The sequence below is a fragment of the Mytilus californianus genome, unplaced genomic scaffold (assembly GCF_021869535.1).
Source record: "Mytilus californianus isolate M0D057914Y unplaced genomic scaffold, xbMytCali1.0.p SCAF_3, whole genome shotgun sequence".
In the NCBI taxonomy this organism is placed as follows: domain Eukaryota; kingdom Metazoa; phylum Mollusca; class Bivalvia; order Mytilida; family Mytilidae; genus Mytilus; species Mytilus californianus.
This window is the reverse complement of record NW_026262679.1, coordinates 23068200-23093348: the sequence shown is the minus strand read 5'-3', so window position 1 is coordinate 23093348 and position 25149 is coordinate 23068200. Positions and strand designations below refer to the sequence as shown.

The 25149-nt window shown below is 32.3% G+C and overlaps 1 protein-coding gene across 1 annotated transcript; it reads right to left on the bottom strand.

The window, feature by feature from the left end:
• Positions 1-1664: 1664 nt before the first annotated feature.
• On the bottom strand, positions 1665-19883 carry LOC127734148 (dolichyl-diphosphooligosaccharide--protein glycosyltransferase subunit STT3A). The gene is made up of 16 exons (XM_052243855.1): positions 19805-19883; positions 14160-14272; positions 13201-13383; positions 12604-12749; positions 10171-10368; positions 9645-9755; positions 8817-8897; positions 8300-8456; positions 7518-7670; positions 6945-7027; positions 6124-6282; positions 5528-5716; positions 5022-5138; positions 4223-4325; positions 2963-3151; positions 1665-2342 (listed from the first exon to the last, which is right to left on the bottom strand). The coding sequence occupies exons 2-16, from the start codon at positions 14266-14268 to the stop codon at positions 2197-2199; spliced, it is 2124 nt and encodes a 707-aa protein (XP_052099815.1). The 5' UTR covers positions 14269-14272; positions 19805-19883; the 3' UTR covers positions 1665-2196.
• Positions 19884-25149: the final 5266 nt, after the last annotated feature.

The window sequence follows — 25149 nt, the reverse complement described above, 5'->3', positions numbered from 1 at the left end:
TCATTTATTGTTAGAATAACAAGTATAGTTTGTGCTTTTTGTTCGAGCTGATCAACTGACACAATTTAAAATAGACCATATGGTAAAATGCAAGTAATTGTCATATATCCTGGAAACCATAATAGAAAGAAAAATCTGACATTGAAAAATGCTCAAAACTTCTAGGTACCCTTAATATGTCTTGGACAGAATGAAAGAAGGAATAAACTGCTTCGCTGAGCGCAGCTAGATACGCCCGCAGAGGTCCAACCCTGAACAGTTGGGGCAAAAATGGACACAATATTCAAGCTTGATTCAGGTCTGAATTTGGATTGTAATTAAATATTTGACATATTATAGGTGTCTGAATAAATGTATTCAAAGAACTTGAAATTGGTTATATGAATTGAATTTATGTTCAATTAAAGATTTCTTGCTGTTGTGCAATACTTAGTAAATCTGTTGTCAGACTATAAACAAATAAAGTATAATTAATTCTCAATGTCATATTAGAAATTTATGAAAATAAAAAGGGAGCTTACATCAATAGATATAAACAATTCACCAAAGTTTCATGAGAATTGGTGACAGCATTTTTGAGTTATTGTCAGAAAACTGGAAAATCACCCCTTTTTAATGAATAAAACCCCATAACTCAGAAATGTAAAATGTAAAATTTATAAAATTCTAAAGGGAGCTTACATCAATACATACAAACAATTCACCAAAGTTTCATAAGAATTGCTGAAAGCATTTGTGAGTTTTTGTCTGATAACTGGAAAGTCCCCCCTTTTTTTATGAATAAAACCCCGTAACTCGGAAACGTAAAATCTAAAATTTATAAAAATCAAAAGGGAGCTCATGTCAATAGATATAAACAATTCACCACAATTCCTTGCAAGTTGGTGAAAGCATTCTTGACTTATTGTCCGAAAACTGGAAAATCCCCCTTTTTTTAATGAATAAAACCCCATAACTCGGAAACGTAAAATCTAAATTTTATAAAAAACGAAAGGGAGCTCACGTCAATAGATATAAACAATTCACCAAAGTTTTATGCAAATTGGTTTAAGCAATTTTGAGTTAATGTCCGACATGTTGACGACGGACAGACGGACGGACAGACGGACGGACGGACAGACGGACAACGGTATACCATAATACGTCCTGTAAACGGGCGTATAAAAACTGATATGATAGGGTGGTTAATAGATCTGCTCTCCCAACACACGTACAAACTGTAGGAGTTGATTTCATAAATTTGTACCCTCTATTGAGAATGCTGGTAAATATTGCCTTCTTTCACACAACTCTTCAAACATGACCCAGACTTGGAAAGGATATAGCAATAAATGAAGGGTTGATGAAATTAAAGCGTAGGTTTGGGCTACAGAGGGTAGAAAGATGCATATTAGTTGAGAAAATTAATAAGGAATCAAATGATGTATGATTAATCTACTTGAAAATGGCTCTATTACCATTAAGAGCTGTAACTTTTCCATGTTTTCTATATGGTTTGTGCTCTCGACATCCCACTGCCCTAACTGCCTGCCCATTATTCACTAAACCATGAAACAGATTGACATGTTACTAAATTTCATCAGACAAATAGGGGATTTAAACCCAAATGTTCTACAGATGTACGTTACAAACCTCTGAAATAACTAAAGAAACAAACACTCATATCATGTAAATAAAAAATTTATTATCAGATTGTTGATTGTACATTAAAAGCAAATGACATGTTATTGGGATCAAAGGTTTCAATCTATCTGAACTATGTCTGATAAGTTTTGATAATAATACCTAATGTTGAAGATATTATGCATTTTATTAATGGATTTCAATAAAATTGTTATAAGTTAATGCATACAAAATAATAAGTCAACACGAAGGTCGTGAAGTATAAAGAATCAAGGCCTATAATTTGTTGAAATTTTGAAACCCTGTCATCAGTTGGTTTTTTCCACTAGATTTGAAATGACTTAAAGCTTTCTCCTTCATAGCACTAATATAGAAAAATTCAAATCTATCACAGAATAAATTCTTCAATAGTCTTATATCAACATAAGCAGATTATTAAAGTATGGAAATAAAATGTTCTACAAACATAATCTTCAGACTAGAACATAGAGCTTGATATACCCTGATCCCAAGTATTGTCACAATAAATGTTCTTTTTAAGTACAATATATATATATATATTAATCCTGATCTTTATAATCCTCTATTGTCAAGATCTTTAACTTTATAAATTCTAACAAGCCAATGTTCTGATGTGTATGCCTCTTCTAATACATCTAATTCAAAATCTTTATTACCAATTTCTGCATTTCTAACTCTGTCATAACCTGGAGGTTTGCCTGAAATAAATTTGCAAAAATAATATGAAAGGAAAAATTGCATTGTAATTGATACCATGTCATCCCTGCCAAGCTGTGACCAAAAATGAAGTCATTCTGTTCACTAGTACTGGAAAAATGTGTGGCAAACAAAAACTTCTAATATATTCAACATATTGAAAAACTCGACAAACAGGAAGTAAGTGTCCGACAGATCAAAAAGTGCTCATGAATCGTAATATTTCGGTTTCCTACAAATATTTGCACTATTTATCGGGTCAATATACCTAACATACACTAGTTTATAAAACTTAAAGTAGTGGTTCCTGGTTTTTTAAAAACAAAAGCAACTGTTTTTATTTTGATAACCTCATGTAACTGGTTAGTTATGATTATCTCTGCACAATGCAGTTACAATAAACTTGTCTAACATTTCCATGGTTTTGACTATTTTTCATGATTTGTAAGCTCTTTTAAGATATTTTAGATTTTACATGTGACTTTTCCAAACAGGAGTCTTGCAGTTATCCAAACCAATTTTATGTTTTTTTTACCATCCTGAATCAATTTTCACCATCCTCTAACAGCCAATACTACAGTAAACACTACCACTCCATAGTTGTATGCATATATTCACTTACCCCCTTCTGTATAAACTTGTCCAAATCTATAATAACACATTTTATACATGAGACAGTTAAGAAGTGTGGGTGATCCATCTTTATCTATTCTGAATTCTCCCTGTGGTGTGTAATAATCTGCCTCCTTTATATGACTTCCTCTGTCTGTACTACCACCAATTCTTACCATCCATAAAAATTTATTTATATCTGAAATATTGAAAATTTGCAGGAGTAAGATTTATGATTTATACTTTTGTCATCTATCCAAGATTTTCCCAGCCCATTTAGGAAGTCATATTGACCAAATTGGAAATTTGATCAACAACTAGTCTCCTTCTCTATTCTATTTTGAAGTTATTGCATTGCACACAAGGGAATTATATTATGATTTTAAAATGAAACACATTTTATTAAAGTAGAATTGGCAGTTGTTTCAATTATCAAATCAAAGATACCTTTTTGTTGCCACCAATATCAATATTCAGAATTTTAGAAAAGAAAAAAAATCCACTAGGTACAGTTTGTAAGCCTATTTTTATTTCCATGACATATTCAATGTTGTAACTTGTATGTCTATATTTTATGAATGAGTTAATTTTGAATGCCTTGTGACAATAGAGTAATGGCAAACAGGATTTTTACATCAAGACTTACAACATTGCCCAAGATTAGAGAAGGAAGGGGAATATTCGGATTTTCTTATATAAATGATTTTGACAAAATGAAATGAAATCAGCATTTCATTTTAATGGACTTTAAAAAACCTTTGGTATTTTGCTCATGAATCACTTTCACATAATGGATGTTGGCTGCTAAAATTCAAAATACATTGTAATAACATTTCCATAACTGAAGTCTTCTACAAGAGAGAATGTAAAATTTATCATAGATATGGAAAAAATCCAATTGTTTTTAAGATACATGCATTTGAAAAATTATTTAATTTTGGTGAAATAAGGATCTTTATATATTTCACCTGAAAGGTATGGTAAAAATGTATGTAAAGCTGAATGAGAAAGGTACAGAACGAACAATTTTTGAAAATATTTTGTAAGAAGTGTATTTGATGCATGTTTTCAAATCTTTGAGAAATAAAAGGATTGCAAGCCAGAATTTGTTGATACATTGTCTAGAAAAAAGTCTGAGTGGTACAAACTATATGGAAAAGTTGAAATATGAGTGGCAAACAACAATCAATATATCATTCATTCAATAATTCCCATGATACAATCAATTGATAAAATCTATATATTATTAATATCTTATTCATTAACTTACCATCTGACGAGTATCCTGTTAAACCTCCAAATATTACAAGTACATAATTCACATCTAATTCTCTCATTATTTCATAGGACTTCTCTTCAGGAGATGCCATGGCCTATAAAAAAATAACAAAACTTACAAATCATACTATTCCATACAACATGTAATAGATCATTCACTTCATTCACAGATTGAAAAATAAAATTAAGTCAGCCAATTAAAATCCTGTCCTAAATCTACTCTGCATTGTAACTTGTCATTTGAGCCAATCAAGGTAACCACTGGCAAAACATTAACAAGGAATTCAGTCACAACAAATTGAAATTATAGTTGGACATTCATAAATAGTATAGCAAAAGTCAGGGAAATACATGTAGGATTGTTTTGGAAACTCTGGTTGCAATAAATGTATAATGTAAACTCAGAAAGTTTTGCGTGCATTCATTATTGCAAAAATGGGCAGAAATGCAACATTAATTATTGCGATTTCAGTAAATGTTGCATACAAAAAATGCTATAAAAATTCAAAACAGGATTTTTTTATTTTTGCGAAACCAATCCAGTCGCAATTTTCACAATAGCAAAAAAAATAAAAAAATATCTGAATTTACAGTATGCATTAACATGAAGAATCAAACCATATACTATAAATATGCTTGATAATTATAAGTGGTTTATTGAAACTGCATTTCATATTTTGGTTACAGAATCGGTATTCTTCTTGAAACTAAAAATTCTTTGCTCCTGTAATTATTACCACTCACAAAAATATTTAAATTGAACTCTGAAAAAAAAAAGCCATGATATGTACCTGTCCAACCCTTGATATATGTGTATTATTCCATGTATTATTATCCACAAGAATTGTCCGATTAGCCATAGCAGTTATCTGGTAACCATAATCCCACCAAGACATCACTTTGGCATCCTGTCAACATATACATGTATAACAATAAGATACAAAAGTTTCATAACATTTGCTTTATACAAATGCACATTTAACAAGAATGACATAAAATTGATAAATAAAGCTGATAGCAGAGCTTATTGTGACCTCATTGAAATAAAATGTAAATGTTACAGCAATAACAAAGCATATAAAAGAAAGATTGTGCATACATTCACTAAAAATTTACAGGGACCATACTCCCCTGAACTAGACAATTACTACATATCATGTTCTCGTACAGACAGAAAAATGAATCTATACACTCTACAGACGAATAAAGCCCTCCTAAACTTTGTTGAGATGTAATACTAATTGATAAAATAATAGTGCACCAGAGTCAAAATATGATACTGAAACATTCGTCTTACCTCAGCAGTGTTTTGTCTGAGCCAATAGTAAGCTTCACGGAAATCATCAAAGATAATTCTTCCTCCGTCTCCTGAACGGGCTGACAAGACAATGGATGGACTGGAATAGGCTTCAGATGTAACCCAGGTACAATGGAAGGTATAGGTTATTAGGAAAGCTGTCACCATAAATACCACTGCAGAAGCAACCTAAAATAATGGCAAAAGCAGTCCTATCCTTAATTACATACAGTAGATTCAGATTTTCCAGAATTTTCAACAAAATCTCATTCATTGAGCACTTTTTTCCTTTTGTTTTTCTCAAATTTTCAAAGTAAGGTCACCCCATTTCCCAAATTCAAGAATTAAAATTTTCTTCATTTTCATTCCATGCCACATAGTTACTACTGTGAAAAAAGTTTATTCCTAAGGTATTGTATCATTCTTTGTCATGTGTTTCATGGTTAATCAAAACCATAGACAGTTTAATAATTTTCAATATCAAATTTTTTTTTTCACAATTCAAATTAGCAATCACATTAAAAATTACCTTTACAGCATTCATGTTCAGTCTCTATTTCCATAAATGAATTATTTTTTTAAAAATAATTTCCTACCTCATTCTTCATTGGATAAGTGGCATCAGCTCTTTTGGATTTCTTATCTTTCTTGACATCCAAGTTCTTCATGTATGTAGTAAGTGTGGCTGAAACACCTATACCGGATAGGATACACATGACTGGAGCCAAGACCAACATTAAACGTACCATCACTCCCTATAAAGAATAACAAAATGACATTCATAAATCATAACAATAAAGTATAGCACTTTGTATTTTTTAGCTCACAAACCGATTCCAAATCTAAATAACTTTCAGATAGCAAGAAAAAACATTTCAAACTTTCACTCAGATATTATAATAATTCATAATGAAACTGTTTCATATCAAACAGGAGTTATAAATAATTGTCTTACTGAAAATATCAATCAAAAAAGAAAATCCTTATCACAAGTCATTGGACTGATAACATATATGTTTAATGCTTTGAACATACATGTATAACATCAAATCAGCTTTTAAATGGTAGAACAATACAGGTAATTATTTTAATGGGACTCACCTCACCAAAGGTTTATGTGCCTCATCCCAAGTCATAAACATAGTCAGTGGCTATGTTATGTTTTATCCTGTTGTTGTTGGGTTTTTTCCTGTTAATGATTACAGATAATTGCAGTTCTTTGGTTGTGGTATTGTTTTAATTTGTGGATTTTTTCTAGACTGGGGCAATTCTGAGCTTGAAATATAGTATAAATATCAATACATTTGAGTGGGGCTAGTGTTGAGCTACTATCTCATTGAGGTATACCACACATTTCCATTTAAACATATTTGTTAGTCAATCTAAACAGTGATTACAATATTAAACATTAACTTACAGCAAAGTAGATACTAGTTACTCCATACATAATAATAAAGATGTTTGCATCGGTCAATCGACTAAAACAGAAATATAATCCAGCTGGAAAATAAAAACATACAATGAATTAGAGAGCTAAAATTTGTCACTAAGTGATGGTTTATAAAAATGATTTCTGCTCTTTGACATTTCAAAGCATTAAATAGAAAATGTGTGTATAAGATGGAAGGTTCATCCTTAGAAAAATAATATTACTGTTTTACCTAGAAGCAGATTTAGAACTTAACCACATATGATTATCAAACAAGGGGTAAAGCTTTATATGCTCATTCCACTTTTATAGCAGGCCTTAAAATAAACCAGGTCACAAGAAGCAGCATTTTTTTTGTTTTTGGATATTCACATTTTACCCATTTAAATCTCACCACTGAGCAGGTGTTTGGACGGGAAAAAAATCTTTTCTCTACATATGTAGCAACAAGCTTGTTAAGCCTTGTTTACCCAGCACCAGAACTTCATAACATATTTTATATATACAAAATAAATCATCTGTAATTCAAAATACATGAAAATTGCTATAGACTTCACTTACCTGGAAACAAAAAGACTAGCAGTTGTAGATCAAAGTAGAAAGAACTCCATGATGTAGGCTGATGTTCTGATACAGAGGCAATAATTGGGATGTTGTTCTTAGCATAGGAGGGATCCAACAGGGAGTAGAAACGTCCAGTCCACGGAGAGATTTCTTAAGCAGTCAAGGTTTTTTTCATAAATCTTATAATATTATTGTTGACTTTATTCAAATGTTGACTGTTGCTCATCACAAATGAAAATTCAAAATTTCATTTCATCAACACCCAACTTAGGTTAGCCCCGACATTTCAAAAATAACATTAGTAACAGTACTTTTGAGCAAATGTTCTATTTGTTTTCTTGATTTTTATGTTTATATTACAATATGGACAGTTCTTGAAATCAATACTTAATTAATGTTTTTGTAAACTCAAATAGTTTCAATTAGAGCTTAAGATTTCCTTCACTAAAAGCAGACAAATCAAAGTCTTGCTACTTATACAAAAATAATTGAGATGTTTTGGATAATAAGAACCTACTAGACTAAACATGTTTTTATCAAAATGTATTATTACTAACCTTTGACTTTTATTTCTTTTAAACAACAATCTAAAAGCTTATCAAGATCAGACACCAGAAGAAAACTTTACTGAATCACTTTTTTTCAAGTAGGAAAAGAAATGATATGGAGGTCGATTAACATGAGACATGAGAGACTAATATATTGGAGTACTAGAAAAATAACCATTATATCAGTGTTTTAATTGTTGTTTACATATAATACTTTTGTAGTAAGGATACTGCCTGTAGCTGTGGCAACAGCGCCAGCTGCTGTACCCAGTATTCCAACCAGTAGAACCATGGATCTGAACAAAACGTTAAACTGTTCTGTGTTCAATCTGGAACGCACATAGTCAACAAAGACATGGATCTGACACAATCCAAATACACCAAGAGCCTGAAATCATATTAATATAAAGTTATTGACAATCAAATCAATAACATTTATGAAGATAGGTTAAACCAATTTTATAAAGCGACAATATTTGTGTAGAAAACAAGTTAAGGAAATGTTGGATTTTGATTTATTATCACTGAATATGGACAAAAACATCCTGTAGTCACCATATTTTATAACAAATACATTTTTAAACCATCAGCCTTGAATTTTTTTGAATTCTTGTTTTGTAGACTGTTGTATTTCCGTTGCTTTTCAGTTTTTGCTGTGATTTAGTCAGTCTTTCTTCGACAGATAAAGTTTTGATTAATCCCTTTGGTATCTTTTGCCTCTTTTTAATAAGGCATTTAGACAACTTACAGCCATATGTTCACTGGACTGAACTGGTTGAAATCCCACAAAGGAAATCTGCATAGATAGGATGGTACCAAGACAATACACCTACAACAAAAGGAAAAATATTAGTCTTTATTTTGGTAAAAAATTGCCAAGCCTTCATTATAAAACATTTTAAATTTAAACAGATCACCTCAAAGTCAATCCAATTACAGAAACATAAGCACATAAAATGAATGGGAGATGGAAGGAGCATTCTATTCATTACTTTTTGTCAAATTTTAGTCGCTTGGAATTTAAAAGTATTACAAGATAAATTCTAAAATTTTATTTTAATGTGGTCAAGAACATGTATGTAATGTAAATGCTCAAATGACTTTTATACTGGGCTATTACCGCTGACATCTCAGTTTATAAAAAATAATGTTCAAGTATGCAACAAGGAAGCCACATGAAAAAATGCTTTGCAAACAAGTATTAATTATAAGGGTAAAATAAAGAAATAATCTTTGTATTAATGTACGCTAATTCTTAATATACAGTATACATTAAGTGCTTTCAACTATTGAATGATAACAATTACATAACTTGCTATAAATGAGTACAATCAATAAGTGTGCATTGAGTGTCTACTCTTATTGGGCATTGATGTGTTCTTGAAAGAGAAGCAGCAAATAACAGTCTTTGGGTAAAGCTTTTGGTTTGATCATCATGACATGCATTGAAAAACAACACATACTTTACTAGAGGCCAGGATGCTATTTTGAGACTTCTGACACAATCAATTTCAGTGATAAAAATGATATATATAGTAAGTTTGACAAACAAATTTAACATAACGAGCATACTTACTGTAGAGTAAGCCACATATATTCTGTGTGAAAATCTACCAGTGGCCATCAGTGCCAACACATGAAGTGGTATCAAGTTGATAAGAAACACATATCCTCCCCATGAGGAAACCTGTAATGTAATTATCAAGTGATCAGCATTGTTTACATATTGTTCTACATAGATAATTTAACCATTACAGAAGAGAATATGATGGAACTCAATCTTTGCATCAATAATAAAACATGTTTGTGTTAATCATATTTAGGAAGATTTTTTTGCTAGTAAGGTTTTTTAAAGTAGACAGTAACAAAAATGCAATTAATAGAAAAGCTGAAATTTTCTTGTGGATTATACGGGAACAAAATTAATTTCTTTCAGGTGAAAAAAAAATTAAGAAAGAGGTGATGCCGATAAATTCAGCCTGCCCATAGTAAAAAGTTAACCAAAGACAGACATGATGTTAATTTGTTAAAATACGTTACCTTAATCTGCAAGTGAGGCATTTGGTCAACAATTTAACATTTAAAAGGACTTTCAATCTTACCATGTAGAAGTAGGCCAAAGCACACAATGCACTCCAGAAAACTGATCCTGTTTTCACTGATTTGATCCACAGTGTATAGGTCAACAGCATACAAAAGATGGCGATACCTTCGTTGTCATAGGAGCCAGCAACAGATCTGGAGATGTAACCAGGGACAATGGAAATCATAGCCGCTGCAACTAATCCAGCACCAGCATCCTATTTAACATAAATTCACAGTATATTGTAATGATCTACTCATTATGAGATTTATCACATAAAACAAAATATCTGTCTTTGAGAGAAATCTATTATAACAAAGTAATGTTACATCCCTCATAACAAATTTTTTTAATATCTTATCCATCTTGTAATTCTCTATAGTGCTATTAGCTTTACAAATGGCTTGTTAACAATTCATATCATTGTGGAATACAATCACACCCCATGTCAATTTTCCTTTTAAGGACTTACAAAATTTCAAAAGTAAAAACAAATTTTGGAACAAGAATATAAATTAAAATAAAGTCAGGAACTTCAATGTAACAAAAATATTTGACAAAACAGGGTTGGCAAAAACCTGGGTTTTATGAGTATTGCTCAGCCCAGTGGGAAATACTGGGAACCTGGGTAATATGAAATACTGGCTGAATTTTAAAGAGGATTCAGTGATTAATCACAAATGCAATACATTAAAGATTATGATATTTATAAAAATAAAACATAGTATTTTAATTTATAAGTTCACTTGTTTTAAATATATATATATAACTATTAAGAACTAACAAACATATGTAAGGAAAATTACTTTTAAACAGTTTTTATTCATTGCTAAAAATGTTTACTAAGTAGTACATATATGTATATCACTAATCAATAAGTAATTATTCATATTATAACAGAGATTTGTTTATATAACAATAATCAGCCTTTTCATTTCTATAAGTGTTCATGGCCTGTCCCCTTAGGGTGTTTATTTAGCAATATGATTGTATAACAATCAAATCTTACAATTCACTTAAATACTGCAATAAAATGCATTTTTTCAAAGTTTGGATGATTGAATCAAAGCAAGCTTGGAAATTAACCAGATATCCTAAAATTGTGCAAAACTTGTATTCTACCTACATAGAATAATTGAAGAAAAGGAAGAAATTGAATTTCCAATCCTCTAGAAATGACTCTCAAAGGTTATCTGTATAAAATGTATATATTTAGCTATAATACTATGAAACTACAACAAGTCTTTTACTATTCTGAGTAAAAATAAGCTTAAAAAATCATATTGCCCAGTATTACCCGTTTATGGGAGTATTGCCCAACCTGGGAAAACCCAGGTTTTCCCGCCCGGGTAATACTTTGCCAACCCTGTGACAGACAAAAGTTTGAAAAGTTATAGATAAATGTGAATGTTACCTTTCTACAATAAAAATTCCTGACTGAATACCGAATTTAGGCTAGTATAGTCCGCGGTTTTATTCTCCAAAATTGAACCTGCCAGACAGGGGTGCTGCCTATAGAGTACGTTAAGTAAGAAATAAGAGAAAAAATATCATTTCGCAAGGTTTGTTTACGTTCTGCCATATTTGTTATTGAAATTGTAGAGGGCGATCTTATCATTTTCAAAACTAATAATTTTACCTAATCCATATCAAATATAAACTGTTAAATTTCAAAATTAAATGCTTCACTACAAATTTCTCGCTTCTTTTCACTGCATTGCTTAAAATAAACAGGAATCTGTTTGAATTTATCGGAACGAAAAAAGTGTAGAAGTCTACCGGGAACCAGCTTATGCATAACGATGTATAAACTATAAAACGTAATCGGTTATTCGTTCTGTTTTGGTGTTTCATACTGACGCAAGTGTTTTGTTTTAGCTTAAGATCCTTCAAACATTAATGTGATAGATATGTGAAATATTTTACTCAAGGATGGAACTGTTTTACTTTCAGTCGTATTCTAGTGATATCTATTAAGTACGGATTTCCAGTACACTCTCACGGTATTTATTTTCATTTACACGTGCTATTCGAACTTCCGGTTTAAACATGCAATAGTTCCTAAATTGTTTTATATGTGATTTTGACTTATTTTAACACTTGTGAAGTGTTCTAGAATCATTTACAAGCATTTTCAACTTCTATTTGATGATGAAAAACAGGTTTTTCCATGAAAATACCGCCAATGATCATACACAATTTGAAATTACTGGAGTTTTGTTAGACGTTTTCTAACAGTTTTTTTTTATGAATTCTCGTAGCGAGAAGGGGGGTGGGGACAATGTACCAGTGGGAACTACACAAGGCCGACTACAGTATATAAGATTTGCTTATAACGAAAATCTAAATTTGTCTTTACAAATGGTTTATACAAAATGAGTTATCTATAATTTTATTATGATCATTTAACAGTACAACTTTTCATCAAGTTCACTTATTTGTGTGTGTATACCTTAAGTTCCTTTGTAAACTGGTAAGTGACTAATGTAGTAAAACTGGAGAACAGTGGTGCCAAAAATACACAAACATTCCTGATATCAATAGTGATATGGAAGAACCACATAAAATGATAAAGCACTGCTGATGTTATCATTAATCCTGAAAAAAAAGATTGAACTTGTAATGTCTTCTTATGAAAGATATCAGCAGTGAGGATCAAAACTATTACTGCTCATTTTGTTTTTTTAATATCTAAGTTTCATCACGCTTTGTAAATCGTCCCAAATTTAACATTCATGTCGGGCCAAAAGGTTGTCCATTAAGAATAGAAAACAGGTCTACATGGGTCTGTGAACTTTGCACTACTGACCCCATGCATGTGATTAATGTTCATGTAAAATTTATAGATCAGAGCTTGAGGTACAAATTCAGGTATAATTCATTGAACTTTAAGCACTAAATCTTTGTTTAAATACTGTTTAACACATATATATAAATTGTAGTGAACAACTAATCAAGAAGTGAGGTCAACCACAAGTACTGAAGTTAATACATTGTATATATGGAAATGAACCTATTGAACATGTATCCGAACACATATAATGTTTACCTGGGTAAATAGTTCCACCAATAATTCTTCCTAGTGGATACCATGCTCTGTCATCAAACCAGTTATGGAATTTATAAAATCCTTCCTCAGTTAAAAATCTTGTTGTTCTGTAGTTGAAATAGGGATCAAACTCGTGGATAACACTTTCAAATCTCAATACAGAAAACAATCTGGTGGAAAATGCTGAAACAATCAAAATGGTTGTGATCACAAATTCGATCTTTTTATTGGATTATTGCATTTGATTTTTTAATGTAATGAAGACATAACCATTTAAAAGACTAGCAAAATACACTCATTTGTGATTTAAAAATCAGTACCGATCAATGAAATTCAAATAGAACTTTGACACTCAGGGATGTGAATCAAAATGCTAAAAGGCAGTTGGTGCTATCTGCATAGGGGATGAAGTCTGTATAAGACAGAAGTTTTTTTTAATTGTATTATCTTATTGGTATCACTCTTTTTGGTAAACTGATAAACAATTTTTAAATTGTATGATTTTTTTAAAAAATAATCCTGAAAAACCCATTTACCACAGATTTCTCTTCAATGTATCAATTTCAGAACTACATGTACTGATACAAAATTATTCATTACAGATGTTTCTAAACATTTGTATGTGTCTGAAAAAAAAAAATATAAGCTCTCAGACTATATCTTCAATAATATCTGAAATGTGAGGTCTTCTGTTTTCTCTCTTGTTATGGAGCTTTGAAAATGTAAACCATTATGACCAAAAAGTAAATTTTTATAAAAAGAAAGGGGTAAAGACGTAATAATGAGTAGCACATTTTTATATTTATCAGGAAAAATAAGCTACCTACTAAATATACAACAGAAATTTTGGCTGCCCAGTCAGTCTTGTTTTCCTTGCAATTTACCCAACCACTCAAAAGCTTTCAAATGAAGTCTTATTTTGATTATTATATTATGTATAGACTATATCTAATTCTTACACAGTACAGCTGCTAAGGTTAGAACCATCATTTTCAACATAGTGTCTTGTTTCTCTGGTGATAGACGGTATAACCATCCTAATCCCCATGGTGCCTGTGAAGTCTTCATATTTCTAAAATACATTTCTAAATTCAATTAGTTTTAGCACATAGTTACATAATAAATACAAATATGTCATAAATGGTCAGTTCCCTTTTATATCTCTAAATGAAACATGTATGACAGGGTTTATATATAATCATTACAGTATCAATCTTATCAATATTCTTGTTTTCATACTGATCTATTCATAACTACCAAGAGTAATTTTTAAAGGAATCTGTTGCTTTACAAGTACAATGGGAAAGGATTCAGCTAGTCACTTGGAGCATGTGCCTCTAGGAGAGAGTCAGTCATACATTATAATATACCTTACATTATAATATACATGATTTCCCATTTTTGAATCGATTTTTAAAAATTGATTGGTACTTCCACAATAAAAATACAGTGGCTAAGTAGATATTTATCAATAAAAATAGACTTGAAATATCATTAAAACACTTAAAAGCCTAAAATTCAAAATTATTCACTGAATTGTTACTGATGGTTTACAAAGGTTAATCCTTTAAAATTATCAAGGCAGAGCTCCAGATAAGCTGCGTATTTGCGTGATCACACAATAAAAATAAAATGCTCCGCTGGGGCGCAGCTTGATACGACCGAAGAGGTCGAACCCTGAACAGTTGGGGCAAGTATGGACACAACATTCAAGCTTGATACAGCACTGAATTTGGATTGTAATTAAATATTTGACACAGCATAGGTTTCTGACACAGAATGAAAGTGGTCTAAGAACTTAAAAATTTTCAATTTACCTATTCATACATGTGATGGACTGTGAAACTCAGATCAGGAGATTGGGAAATTTTGGTCAGGAGATTAGGACTCAGATCAGGAGGTTTTTAATCGACATTAATTTTGTTGTAAATGTAACCGTGTGCTGTAAAAATGGTCTTTTAAAGTGTGTTTTCTTCAACTTTCCATCCAATTTATTATGTTTATAGTACCCTTGTACTTATAAAGTTTCTCCATCTTTATATTCTACATGTTCAATCTAACATTGTTTTTTTCCAGTATGTTCTTTAAATTTTTTACTTCATATTCTATAAAACAATCATTGCAACTAGAACATTTTTTTAGCTGTCTGCAAATAGTTTTTATTTTTTTTTTTTTTCTCTTGCAAATAGTTTTTATTTGCAAACTCAGAAATTCATTCTATCTGTAAAGTTAGGGTCATAGTTATTATATAAATTTCAATTTAAGCCTTAAAAGGAAGTATAGAATCCTCAAATAATTTTCAAATTATTATTTTTTTATTTGTCCTAAGACATTTAAAATCATTTAATAACCATCCTTTTATGATTATTTGTTCAATTTATATTTTATTTATATTCTTTTAAAAATTTTCATTATTAAAAGGAAAGTAACTTAAAACAGGATAAATCAAGGGAAGTAACCCAATAAATACACAGTTTTTGTTACACAACGGCAGTTAGCCTGAGGTAAAAATCGTTGCTTACCAGTATGTTTGACACCCAAGCTGACAAGTGAAGCCATATAATTATGCATGTTAATTGATTTACAGGTAAAATATAACTTCAGGTAATGTCAGTTACACCAGATGCCTGAGATGATATGTTGGGCAGAAATTTTTCATTCATGAAAAATTTCATACACGGGATTTTTTCCTCTTCAACGGGAGGTCTGGAGGAGACCCCTGAAAACGGGATTATTGTACTCCCGTCGGGAGGTTCACATGTATGCCTATTCAAACCATATCATTATTATTTGCTTTTATATATAAATCAGAAATAACCAATCTAAAATGGAAAATGTTAAAGAAAAAAAAGGAAAAAAAAAATCCCCCCCCCCCCAATTTTTTGAACCCCCTTATGATTCACCGCCCCCAAACTCAATCCCAGCTTTCCCTTTGTGGTATGGTACCTTGCACTACAATTTCAGAGAGATTCATACACTTGAACACAAGTTATTGTCTGGAAACTAGAAAAATGCTTGTTTTTTGGCCCCTTTTTGGCCCCAAATACCTAAACGTTTAGGGCAATTACCCCCAAACTCAATTCCAGCTTTCCCTTTGTGATATGGAACCTTGCAGTACAATTTCATAAAGATCCATACACTTACACACAAGTTATTGTCCTGAAACTAGAAAAATGCATGTTTTTTTTGCCCTTTTATGGCCCCTAATTACTAAAATTTTGAGTGAAAACCCCCAAAATCAATCCCAGCCTTCCCTTTGTGATATGGAACCTTGTAGTACAATTTCATAAAGATCCATACACTTACAAACAAGTTATTGTCATGAAACTAGAAAAATGCTTGTTTTTTGCCCCTTTTTGGCCCCTAATTCCTAATATTTGGAGGAAATTACCCCAAAAATCAATCCCAGTATTCCCTTTGTGATATGGAACCTTGTAGTACAATTTCATAAAGATCCATACACTTACAAGCAAGTTATTGTCATGAAACTAGAAAAATGCTTGTTTTTTGCCCCTTTTTGGCCCCTAATTCCTAAAATTTGGAGACAATTACCCCCAAAATCAATCCCAGCATTCCCTTTGTGATATGGAACCTTGTGGTACAATGTCAGAGAGATCCATACACTTTCACACAAGTTATGTCTGGAAGTTACAAAAATGCTTATTTTTGGCCCCTTTTGGCCCCTAATTCCTTAACTGTTAGTACCATAACCCCCAAAATCAATCCCCACCTTCCTTTTGTGGTATTGAACCTTATGGTAAAATTTCAATGAGATCCATTTACTTAAACTAAAGTTAGAGTGCGAAAACTAATGTGTATTCGGACGACGACGACGACGACGCCAACGTCATACCAATATACGACCACAAAAATTTTTTTGCGGTCGTATAACAATTGAAAACCCAATGAAATTGCCCATTGCAGAGTTCAAAAACCCAATTCATGCAAAGGAAAACCCAATTTATATGTCAAAACCATGAATTCTTAACTCTTTAAGTCACTATCATGTGTGTTATTTACCCTATCTATTACATTGTCATCGAGTAAATCTATTTTTGTAATATTTATAATTGGAAATTCCCTTTCGTTCTAAAAATAGAGCGTTACACCAAGTAGTTGAAATGGGTCCCTGTTGGAATTGTCAAAATGGTACACGTGTTGATGAAAACAGATTTTGATCTTCTCTGCGTTTATCCAATTAGTGTAAGTCATTTCATCATAATTTTTTTCGTATTGCTCAGGGTTTATCATTACACATAGCAATGAATCAAAAAGAAAGTAAATTTCCAGTAAAAATATTGAATAGAAGTATGTTGTCGCATTCTTTTTGATAGCTGATGAGGGATAATTATGATGATAACAAAACTCAGTTAGTGTTATCAGGAAGCATCCCTCGAACGCACAGGTTGGTGCAATGGTTGCGTCCAGGTCGTGTTTGTGTGCCTTAACGAGAACATTGTTAGAACGACAAACACAGGTTTCGTCAGGAACAAAATCAGTTGGAACAGTGAAAGGCCAAATCAATTACTGTAAACCAACTTATTTTCGAGGATACTTTTTTTCGCCTTTAGCCCTTTCTAACCTATTTCGCGGCCATTTAATTTCGCGATTCTCAAATTTACTTGATGTAGTTAAGGAAAAATCCAAGTTTTACATATTCGCGACCATTTATATTCGCGATATTTTTCTACTCGCGAAAATTAGTTGGTTTACAGTATGAAGTTGAAAATCATCGGAAACCAAAAGGTTATACTAAGGGAAAACTAAACCCATATTTATGTAAATAAAATTAAACAAAAACATTCAGGTATTATTTTAGTTTTAAAAGTGTATATATTTTTTTTCATTTTAGTTGATGAGTGAACACATATATTCGTTCTGACGTAAATGTAGCTTGCCACTTTCTTTGTTTTTGGTCTAATTGAACAAAGGTTGGCAAATGCAGTACAACATTGTCATTTATTTATTTGATGTTGCAGGAATATTTGTAAATTGAATGTGGTCTCAGTCATTAAACCACCCCATGGTCTTATCCTTAACCTGGTCAAGGTTTTGAGGCATATCTTAAATCTGGGAACTACTTATTATTTTTAAAAAAGTAGGTCTAGCAAACAGGTGATAGGACTGGCAAAACTATCTTACAGCACCTAATGTTCACAAATATTACATAAAAATCTAAAAACTTAGCCACACCTATTCCAAATAAACTGAAGGGTGATCATGTGTGATCTAGAAAGGTAATAAGTTACTTTCCTACTAGTGACACCAGTTTATATAAGTTGTGAGAAAATTCAAAACTGGCATAACGATTGAAACCGGACACAAATTAAACGTACATTTGCTCGTCAATGTATAAACCAAATAAAACAGCTATCACATATATAATGAAAGAAACATATTTAAGATGAATGTCCTTATAACATGCCTAAATTCAATATCTTGTTGATGAAAAAATCCCAATACATTAAAGGGCTTGGTGATGAAAAACCCAATTTGATATTTGCTTGAGGGGTGAATTGGAATTAATAATGCAATTGAAAAAACTATTTCACTCAATTATATAAAAAATGGTGGGTAAAAACCCAAATTTGTGAATTCTTATCTGGAGCTCTGTCAAGGTAAACCATTAAATAAACATTGGGATGTCATAATACAAAAGTAAAACCAAAAGTAACTTTACTGGGCTTTTATATCAAGCCAGATCAGATTTTATTTTTATCATGCAAACTGAGCAAGAATAATTTTTTTTCAACATTTGTAAAGACAAAGGAATAGGACATGAAGCCTGAATAGGCCAGATTATTTTTTTTCAAAAAAACCCAGGCCCCCCCCCCCCCCCCCCCCCAGAAAGTCAAATGGTCCACGCCTTACTGGAACATGAAAATGTTGATGTGTTGGATAGAGGCACACCTTTCATCTAGCAATGGACCACCTGTTAACTCTTGAAGAATTGTAAAAGCGGTATTTTAACTTGCAGAAACACTTCCCTTACACGAAACATCAGATTTACCTTCCAAGTTTTGAACTGACTTTGATGTTTATGTCATGAAAAGACCTCATTCAGCCTAACAGATGACCTTTGACTTTGTGGGGGCTTTTAATTATAGTTTTCGAGCAAAATTCATGTTTCTCGAAATGGCAATCGTAGCAATTGCAAACACGATTTAAAAATAAACCTGCAAATGCTTAATCACCAAGTATTGATGCTGAAATAACTTGGTACCAGGTCACAGGTGCCAAATAAACTTTCCCAGTTGGTGCCAATCTATTTTATCACCCTACTACTCAGGTGATTTAATACCACGGCGAAGCCATGACATTATTAAGGGTGTTGATTGATATGAACCTTTTGTCAGGTATAAAATTTTATATGTTCATTATACGTAGTAAATGATTCTTTTGAGCAGCTACCGTACGACTACCGTACGTACATGTGGTTCGGGCTGTCAAGAGTGCCACATCACCAAAATATAATACCATAAAAACTAAGCTATGTAAGTATATTGCAAAGTATAAAAAGACCCATTATCATGTACAGTGGTATAAAACTGTTCTCATTCATACTGATTTGCTAATTGAGCTTTTCTTTAAAACAAAAACCTACATAGAAGACACTTTTATCTTTTGCCGACAAGTTGGAGAACCGGCATATGTAATAAAGTAAGAAGTTATTTGATTGGCCAAATGACAGAACTCATTTGATTGGTTAATAGAAGGACAAGATAATAACCAAAGAAAAATGTATAATCATATACACCAAAACGGTCTTATTGATATTTTATTTCTTGAAATTTCCCAACTCCGTGTGAGCTCAATAATTTTGTGGTATTGGTGAGCAGCTGAGACATTTCAAAAAAACCCTTTTCATAATTTAGATCTATATAGTTTTATCACGCCATTTCAGGTATAAGAAAAGTAGAGTTGTCAAATATCCAACTTGATGCATTTATGACTGATGACTGGTTTTCATTGCATCTTTTTAATACTTTTGATATAACCAGCAACCGTATCCTAATTTAAATGTCTAATCGTATATTATGAAGCTTGAAATAGTGACCTATTCAGGCGGCTCGTCCCTATCACACCGCGTGATTACATAGTGGGTCTCATTGGGGTCTAAGCGTGATCCGGGATTGCCAATTTTTTGTAAGCGTGACACGTGAAAGTCAAATTATTGTGCCGTGAAAACGGGAAATGAAGTCTAGCGGGACACGGGAAATTACAAAAAAGTGAGAATTGCTTACGTACATAGTGTAAGCGGGATACGGGAATCTGACAAAACACTGAGTAAGCGGGATCCGGGATCAGAACCCCCCAATGAGACCCCCTACATAGTACCACCGCCCTTTGTCTAGTCTATTTTTAAAAACCATTTATTTACGGAGCCTTTCCTTTACCCCATCATCAGGTAGTTTGCTCCATATTTTTGCAATTCTTACAGCATAAAGCTACTTTCCAATGACTTGTTCGAAATCTTTAGTGAATGATTTCATTACTATTTAGTCTGGTGCTATAACTGTCACTCGGTAGTTATAAGAAAACGGTACTTGTTTCTGGATCATATTTTCCATTTAATATCTTATTTATAAATAAGAAAATGTGGTATGAGTGCCAATGAGAGAGAGTCGTAATGGGGGTACCTTCATGACGAATAACGGTAAAAATTCCTGCCAAATGACGTTAACGGAAATTTTTGGTGCATGACTATAAAATGTACACTTTCTTTTAGACGATAAAAAAAAATCGACTGATTTTGACGAATCACGTTAAATTTTTTCCAAAAATAACGGTAACGATACTTATTTGAGATCCTCTGACGAATCACGATAAGGATATTTTGACGAATCGCGGTAAAATTTTAACCAATTTGACGCTAACGGTAGCCGAAAATGACCGTTTGACGCCTGACGGTCAAGGGCATTCATACCCTCATGAGACAACTCTCCACCCAAGTCACAATGTATAAAAAGTAAACAATTATAGGTCAAAGTACGGCCTTCAACACGGAGCCTAATTGGCTCACCATGCCAAGAAATCCTCGCTAAAAATTCCGGTCGACCTCCCACGGCATCCATTAGTAGTTAAAGATTTGATTTCATTCAATAAATTAATTTATGACCCGCGTGTACGTCTCACTTAAAACACAGCCATATACCAAATGGTCAAAATTAATCATCCATGTAATTTGCTCTATGGGATGTTTGCCAAATTTCAACGGAGGCAATTTCTTGGCATGGGAGAAAGGAAGAAAAGACCATTCACAATTTGTCTTACATTTGTTTTTCTCTCTTTCAATTAAATAAAAAAAATATATAAACCTTTCAGATGTAGAGTTCATAAGAAGGAAATATTCCCTGTGGAACACCCCCACCCCACCCCCCCTTTTTGTGCTCTCTATTTTCAACCCTCTAATCTAATTAAAAGTAAAACTTTGATTTCTAACCGATCTAATCATGTACCGGACCGGCAACTTTTTTTATTTAATAAGAAAATTTACAGTGCCGTTATACACATGCATGTTGATTGCTTGGAGTCCCCGCCCGAAAAGAAAGAAATAGTCTAAATCCAAGATACTATATTCCTGAATCACGTGATTTTTACTACGTGGAGCTTAAATTAGAATAAATACCGAATATGGAAAGTGAAACTACAATTCATAACATAAAGTCCGTTGGCAAATAGAAGAAAAAAAAAGATTATGTTTGGCAAAGGGTACCGGGGTAATCCTCTTTGTGTTCAAAATATACATGAAATATTTGCCACTGCCCCTTGTCTCGGTTCTATGAATGTTTACCCTGAGTTTTCTATCTGTTACTATCTCTGTACATTAACCTCAGTTTCAGGTATAGAGACGTGATTTTTTTCTGTGACAAGTGCTTTTGACCATCCACAAGAACTTGCGGTCATCCGATGTTCAGTACTTCAGTACTTTGATTTTTTATAGTTATGCAAAATTTTCTCATATTTTTTAGTGAAACCATTTTGTAAATAAACGCATCGATGTCGGAATAAAATTAAAAATATATCTTTTCCTTTTGTCTTGGTACCTCTTTAATAAATAAACATTTTTACAAGCTGACAACACTCTAACTAAATAGTTGACGCACACCAAAGCCATGCACCTATAGCAAATAACTTTGTCAGAAGATAAATAAAACAAATTAAAGCAAAATGATTTGTCCTTTTAATCATTGTAAATAAGAACAAAACATTTGATTATAAATATTTAGCACTAGTCTTTACAATTGTTAATTACTTTAAATAAAAAGATTATGATTGAATTTGTTTAATGTTTAATCAGTTGTTATGTGAGTTGGCTCGTGTCGATCGTTTCACTGATATTCGGCAATATCAAAGAAAAACCGGCACGTGCTTAAACATTGTTCAATTACTCATTTATTTGTTGGTTCCGTCTTTTTTTTTTTATATAAAATTTTGGAATTTATGCATTAAATATCAATCTCTACCATAATATAAAAACGATGTACATGAAACAGCACCCCTTCTAGTCCTTAGTGGCATATTATAAGTCTTTAGTGGTTTTTAGACGTATCGCCTGTTTTGCAGCACGCTGAGCTAATTTTCCCGGGGCATGTTTTTCAAGAGCGTGAACGACTATTTAATTTTGAGGGAGGGGGTTCAATCTGATTTTTTGTGGTACATGTACCACGCAAGCATCAAATAAAGGCAAAAAAACCTACTCAGAATTTGTTTCATTTCTCCCTGATCAAAGTATTTTTCTTCAATGTTGGGAATTTCCGAGTTTATTCTTAAAAAAAGGGGGATTTTCCAGTGTTCAGACTATAACTCAAAAATGCTTTCAGCAGTTCTCATGAAACATTGGTGAATTGTTTATATCTAGTGATGTAAGCTGCTGCCTTTAGAATTTTATAAATTTTACATTTTACATTTCCAAGTTACGGGGTTTTATATATTAAAAAGGGGGGATTTTCCAGTTTTGGACAATGTTTTCAGCAATTCTCATTAAACTTTGGTGAATTGTTTATATCTATTGATGTAAGCTCCCTTTTTGATTTTCATAAATTTTCTTATATGACATTTTGAAGTAATTGAACTTTATTCTTTGTAAATGTGACGCGCATACTCATGCGCTCATGGCGCAGCTGTTTATTGAAGGTGGTATGCATATGGTTGCCTATAATTTCTTATTTACATCTATTTTATTTGAATTTAAGGGAATAGTTGTTATTTATATAAACAAATCCCACGTCGATATATAACATGTACAACAATCAAACATCAACCCACGCCAAACTGGATGTAATTGAAAGACATCTAGAGGTCAATATAAAGTCTCGAACAAAAGACAAAATAAGGAAAAATATAGCGAATTTTTTAGAAGAATTATTATTACATGTATTTTCAATATTTAAAATATATCGTTTAAATTTTTTTGAGTTTTAGGTTCCACCTACCATTTTAGAAAACTGGGATTTCATTGCGGCTAGTCTATTAGAGGGGTATTTCATTGGTTGTAGATATGGAATCTTATTTTATCATAAAGTCAGATTTGAACACGACTTGAGGAATGAAGGTGGAGTAAAAGACCAAATGTCAGTTTTAGTCTTATATATGTACGTCAATTTTAGTCTTATATGTGTATACATATATTATTGATTCAGTGGTGATGGTAAATAGACACTGACAAGTCTTAGATAACATTTTATAGTTTTGAATGTTTCTTCATCAGTTAACTAAAATTAGGTGGAGGTATGTTCTTATTTCCGACAGAGGGGCTCTCAACCTATATCAATTTGTGCATGAATCGATTGATAGTTGCTAGGTCCTGAATGATTTTACCACAAATTTGTGAAAGTTTTAATCGGTGTATATATACTTAAAATAAGATAATAAAATTCATGTCTTTTTCAGGACTTCTGATCATGTATGATGTAGTATGGCATGTTTGTGAGATATGGTTTTGGCCGATAGGATGTTCATGAAGGACCTGTAGTACAAAGTATATCACTGGATTGAGCTCTTTGTCTAAGTGTATTATTAAAGTGCTTTGCTTTGAGCTCAGTTCATTGTTATCATATGCAATTCATTCTTTGTGAAATAAAGATTTGACAGACAACTCTCATGTACAAGGAATTGTCAAAGTAGTATCCATTCTATGTACAATGTAAGTAATAGGGAGATAAAAGCATTTTATTTAGATTTGAACCAAACATTTTTTGTCCATTAGCCAAATTTAAAAAAAAAGCACAAATTTACCAAACAATGCTACTCGCGCTACTAGCAATATGATGCTAGGTTGTTTTGTTACACTTTATTTTTATACGACCGCAAAAAAATTTTGCGGTCGTAAATTGGTATGACGTTGGCGTCGTCGTCGTCGTCCGAAGACACATTGGTTTTCGCACTCTAACTTTAGTTTAAGTGAATGGATCTCTATGAAATTTTACCATAAGGTTCAATACCACAAAAGGAAGGTGGGGATTGATTTTGGGGGTTATGGTACCAACAGTTAAGGAATTAGGGGCCAAAAAGGGGCCAAAAATAAGCATTTTTGTAACTTCCAGACATAACTTGTGTGTTAGTGTATGGATCCCTCTGACATTGTACCACAAGGTTCCATATCACAAAGGGAATGCTGGGATTGATTTTGGGGGTAATTGCCTCCAAATTTTAGGAATTAGGGGCCAAAAAGGGGCAAAAAACAAGCATTTTTCTAGTTTCATGACAATAACTTGTGTGTAAGTGTATGGATCTTTATGAAATGGTACTATAAGGTTCCATATCACAAAGGAAAATCTGGAATTGAGTTTAAGGGTAATTGCCCAAAACGTTTAGGAATAAGGGGCCAAAAAGGGGCCAAAAATAAGCATTTTTCTAGTTTCCAGACAATAACTTGTGTTCAAGTGTATGGATCTCTCTGAAATTGTACTGCAAGGTACCATACCACAAAGGATAGGCTAGGATTGA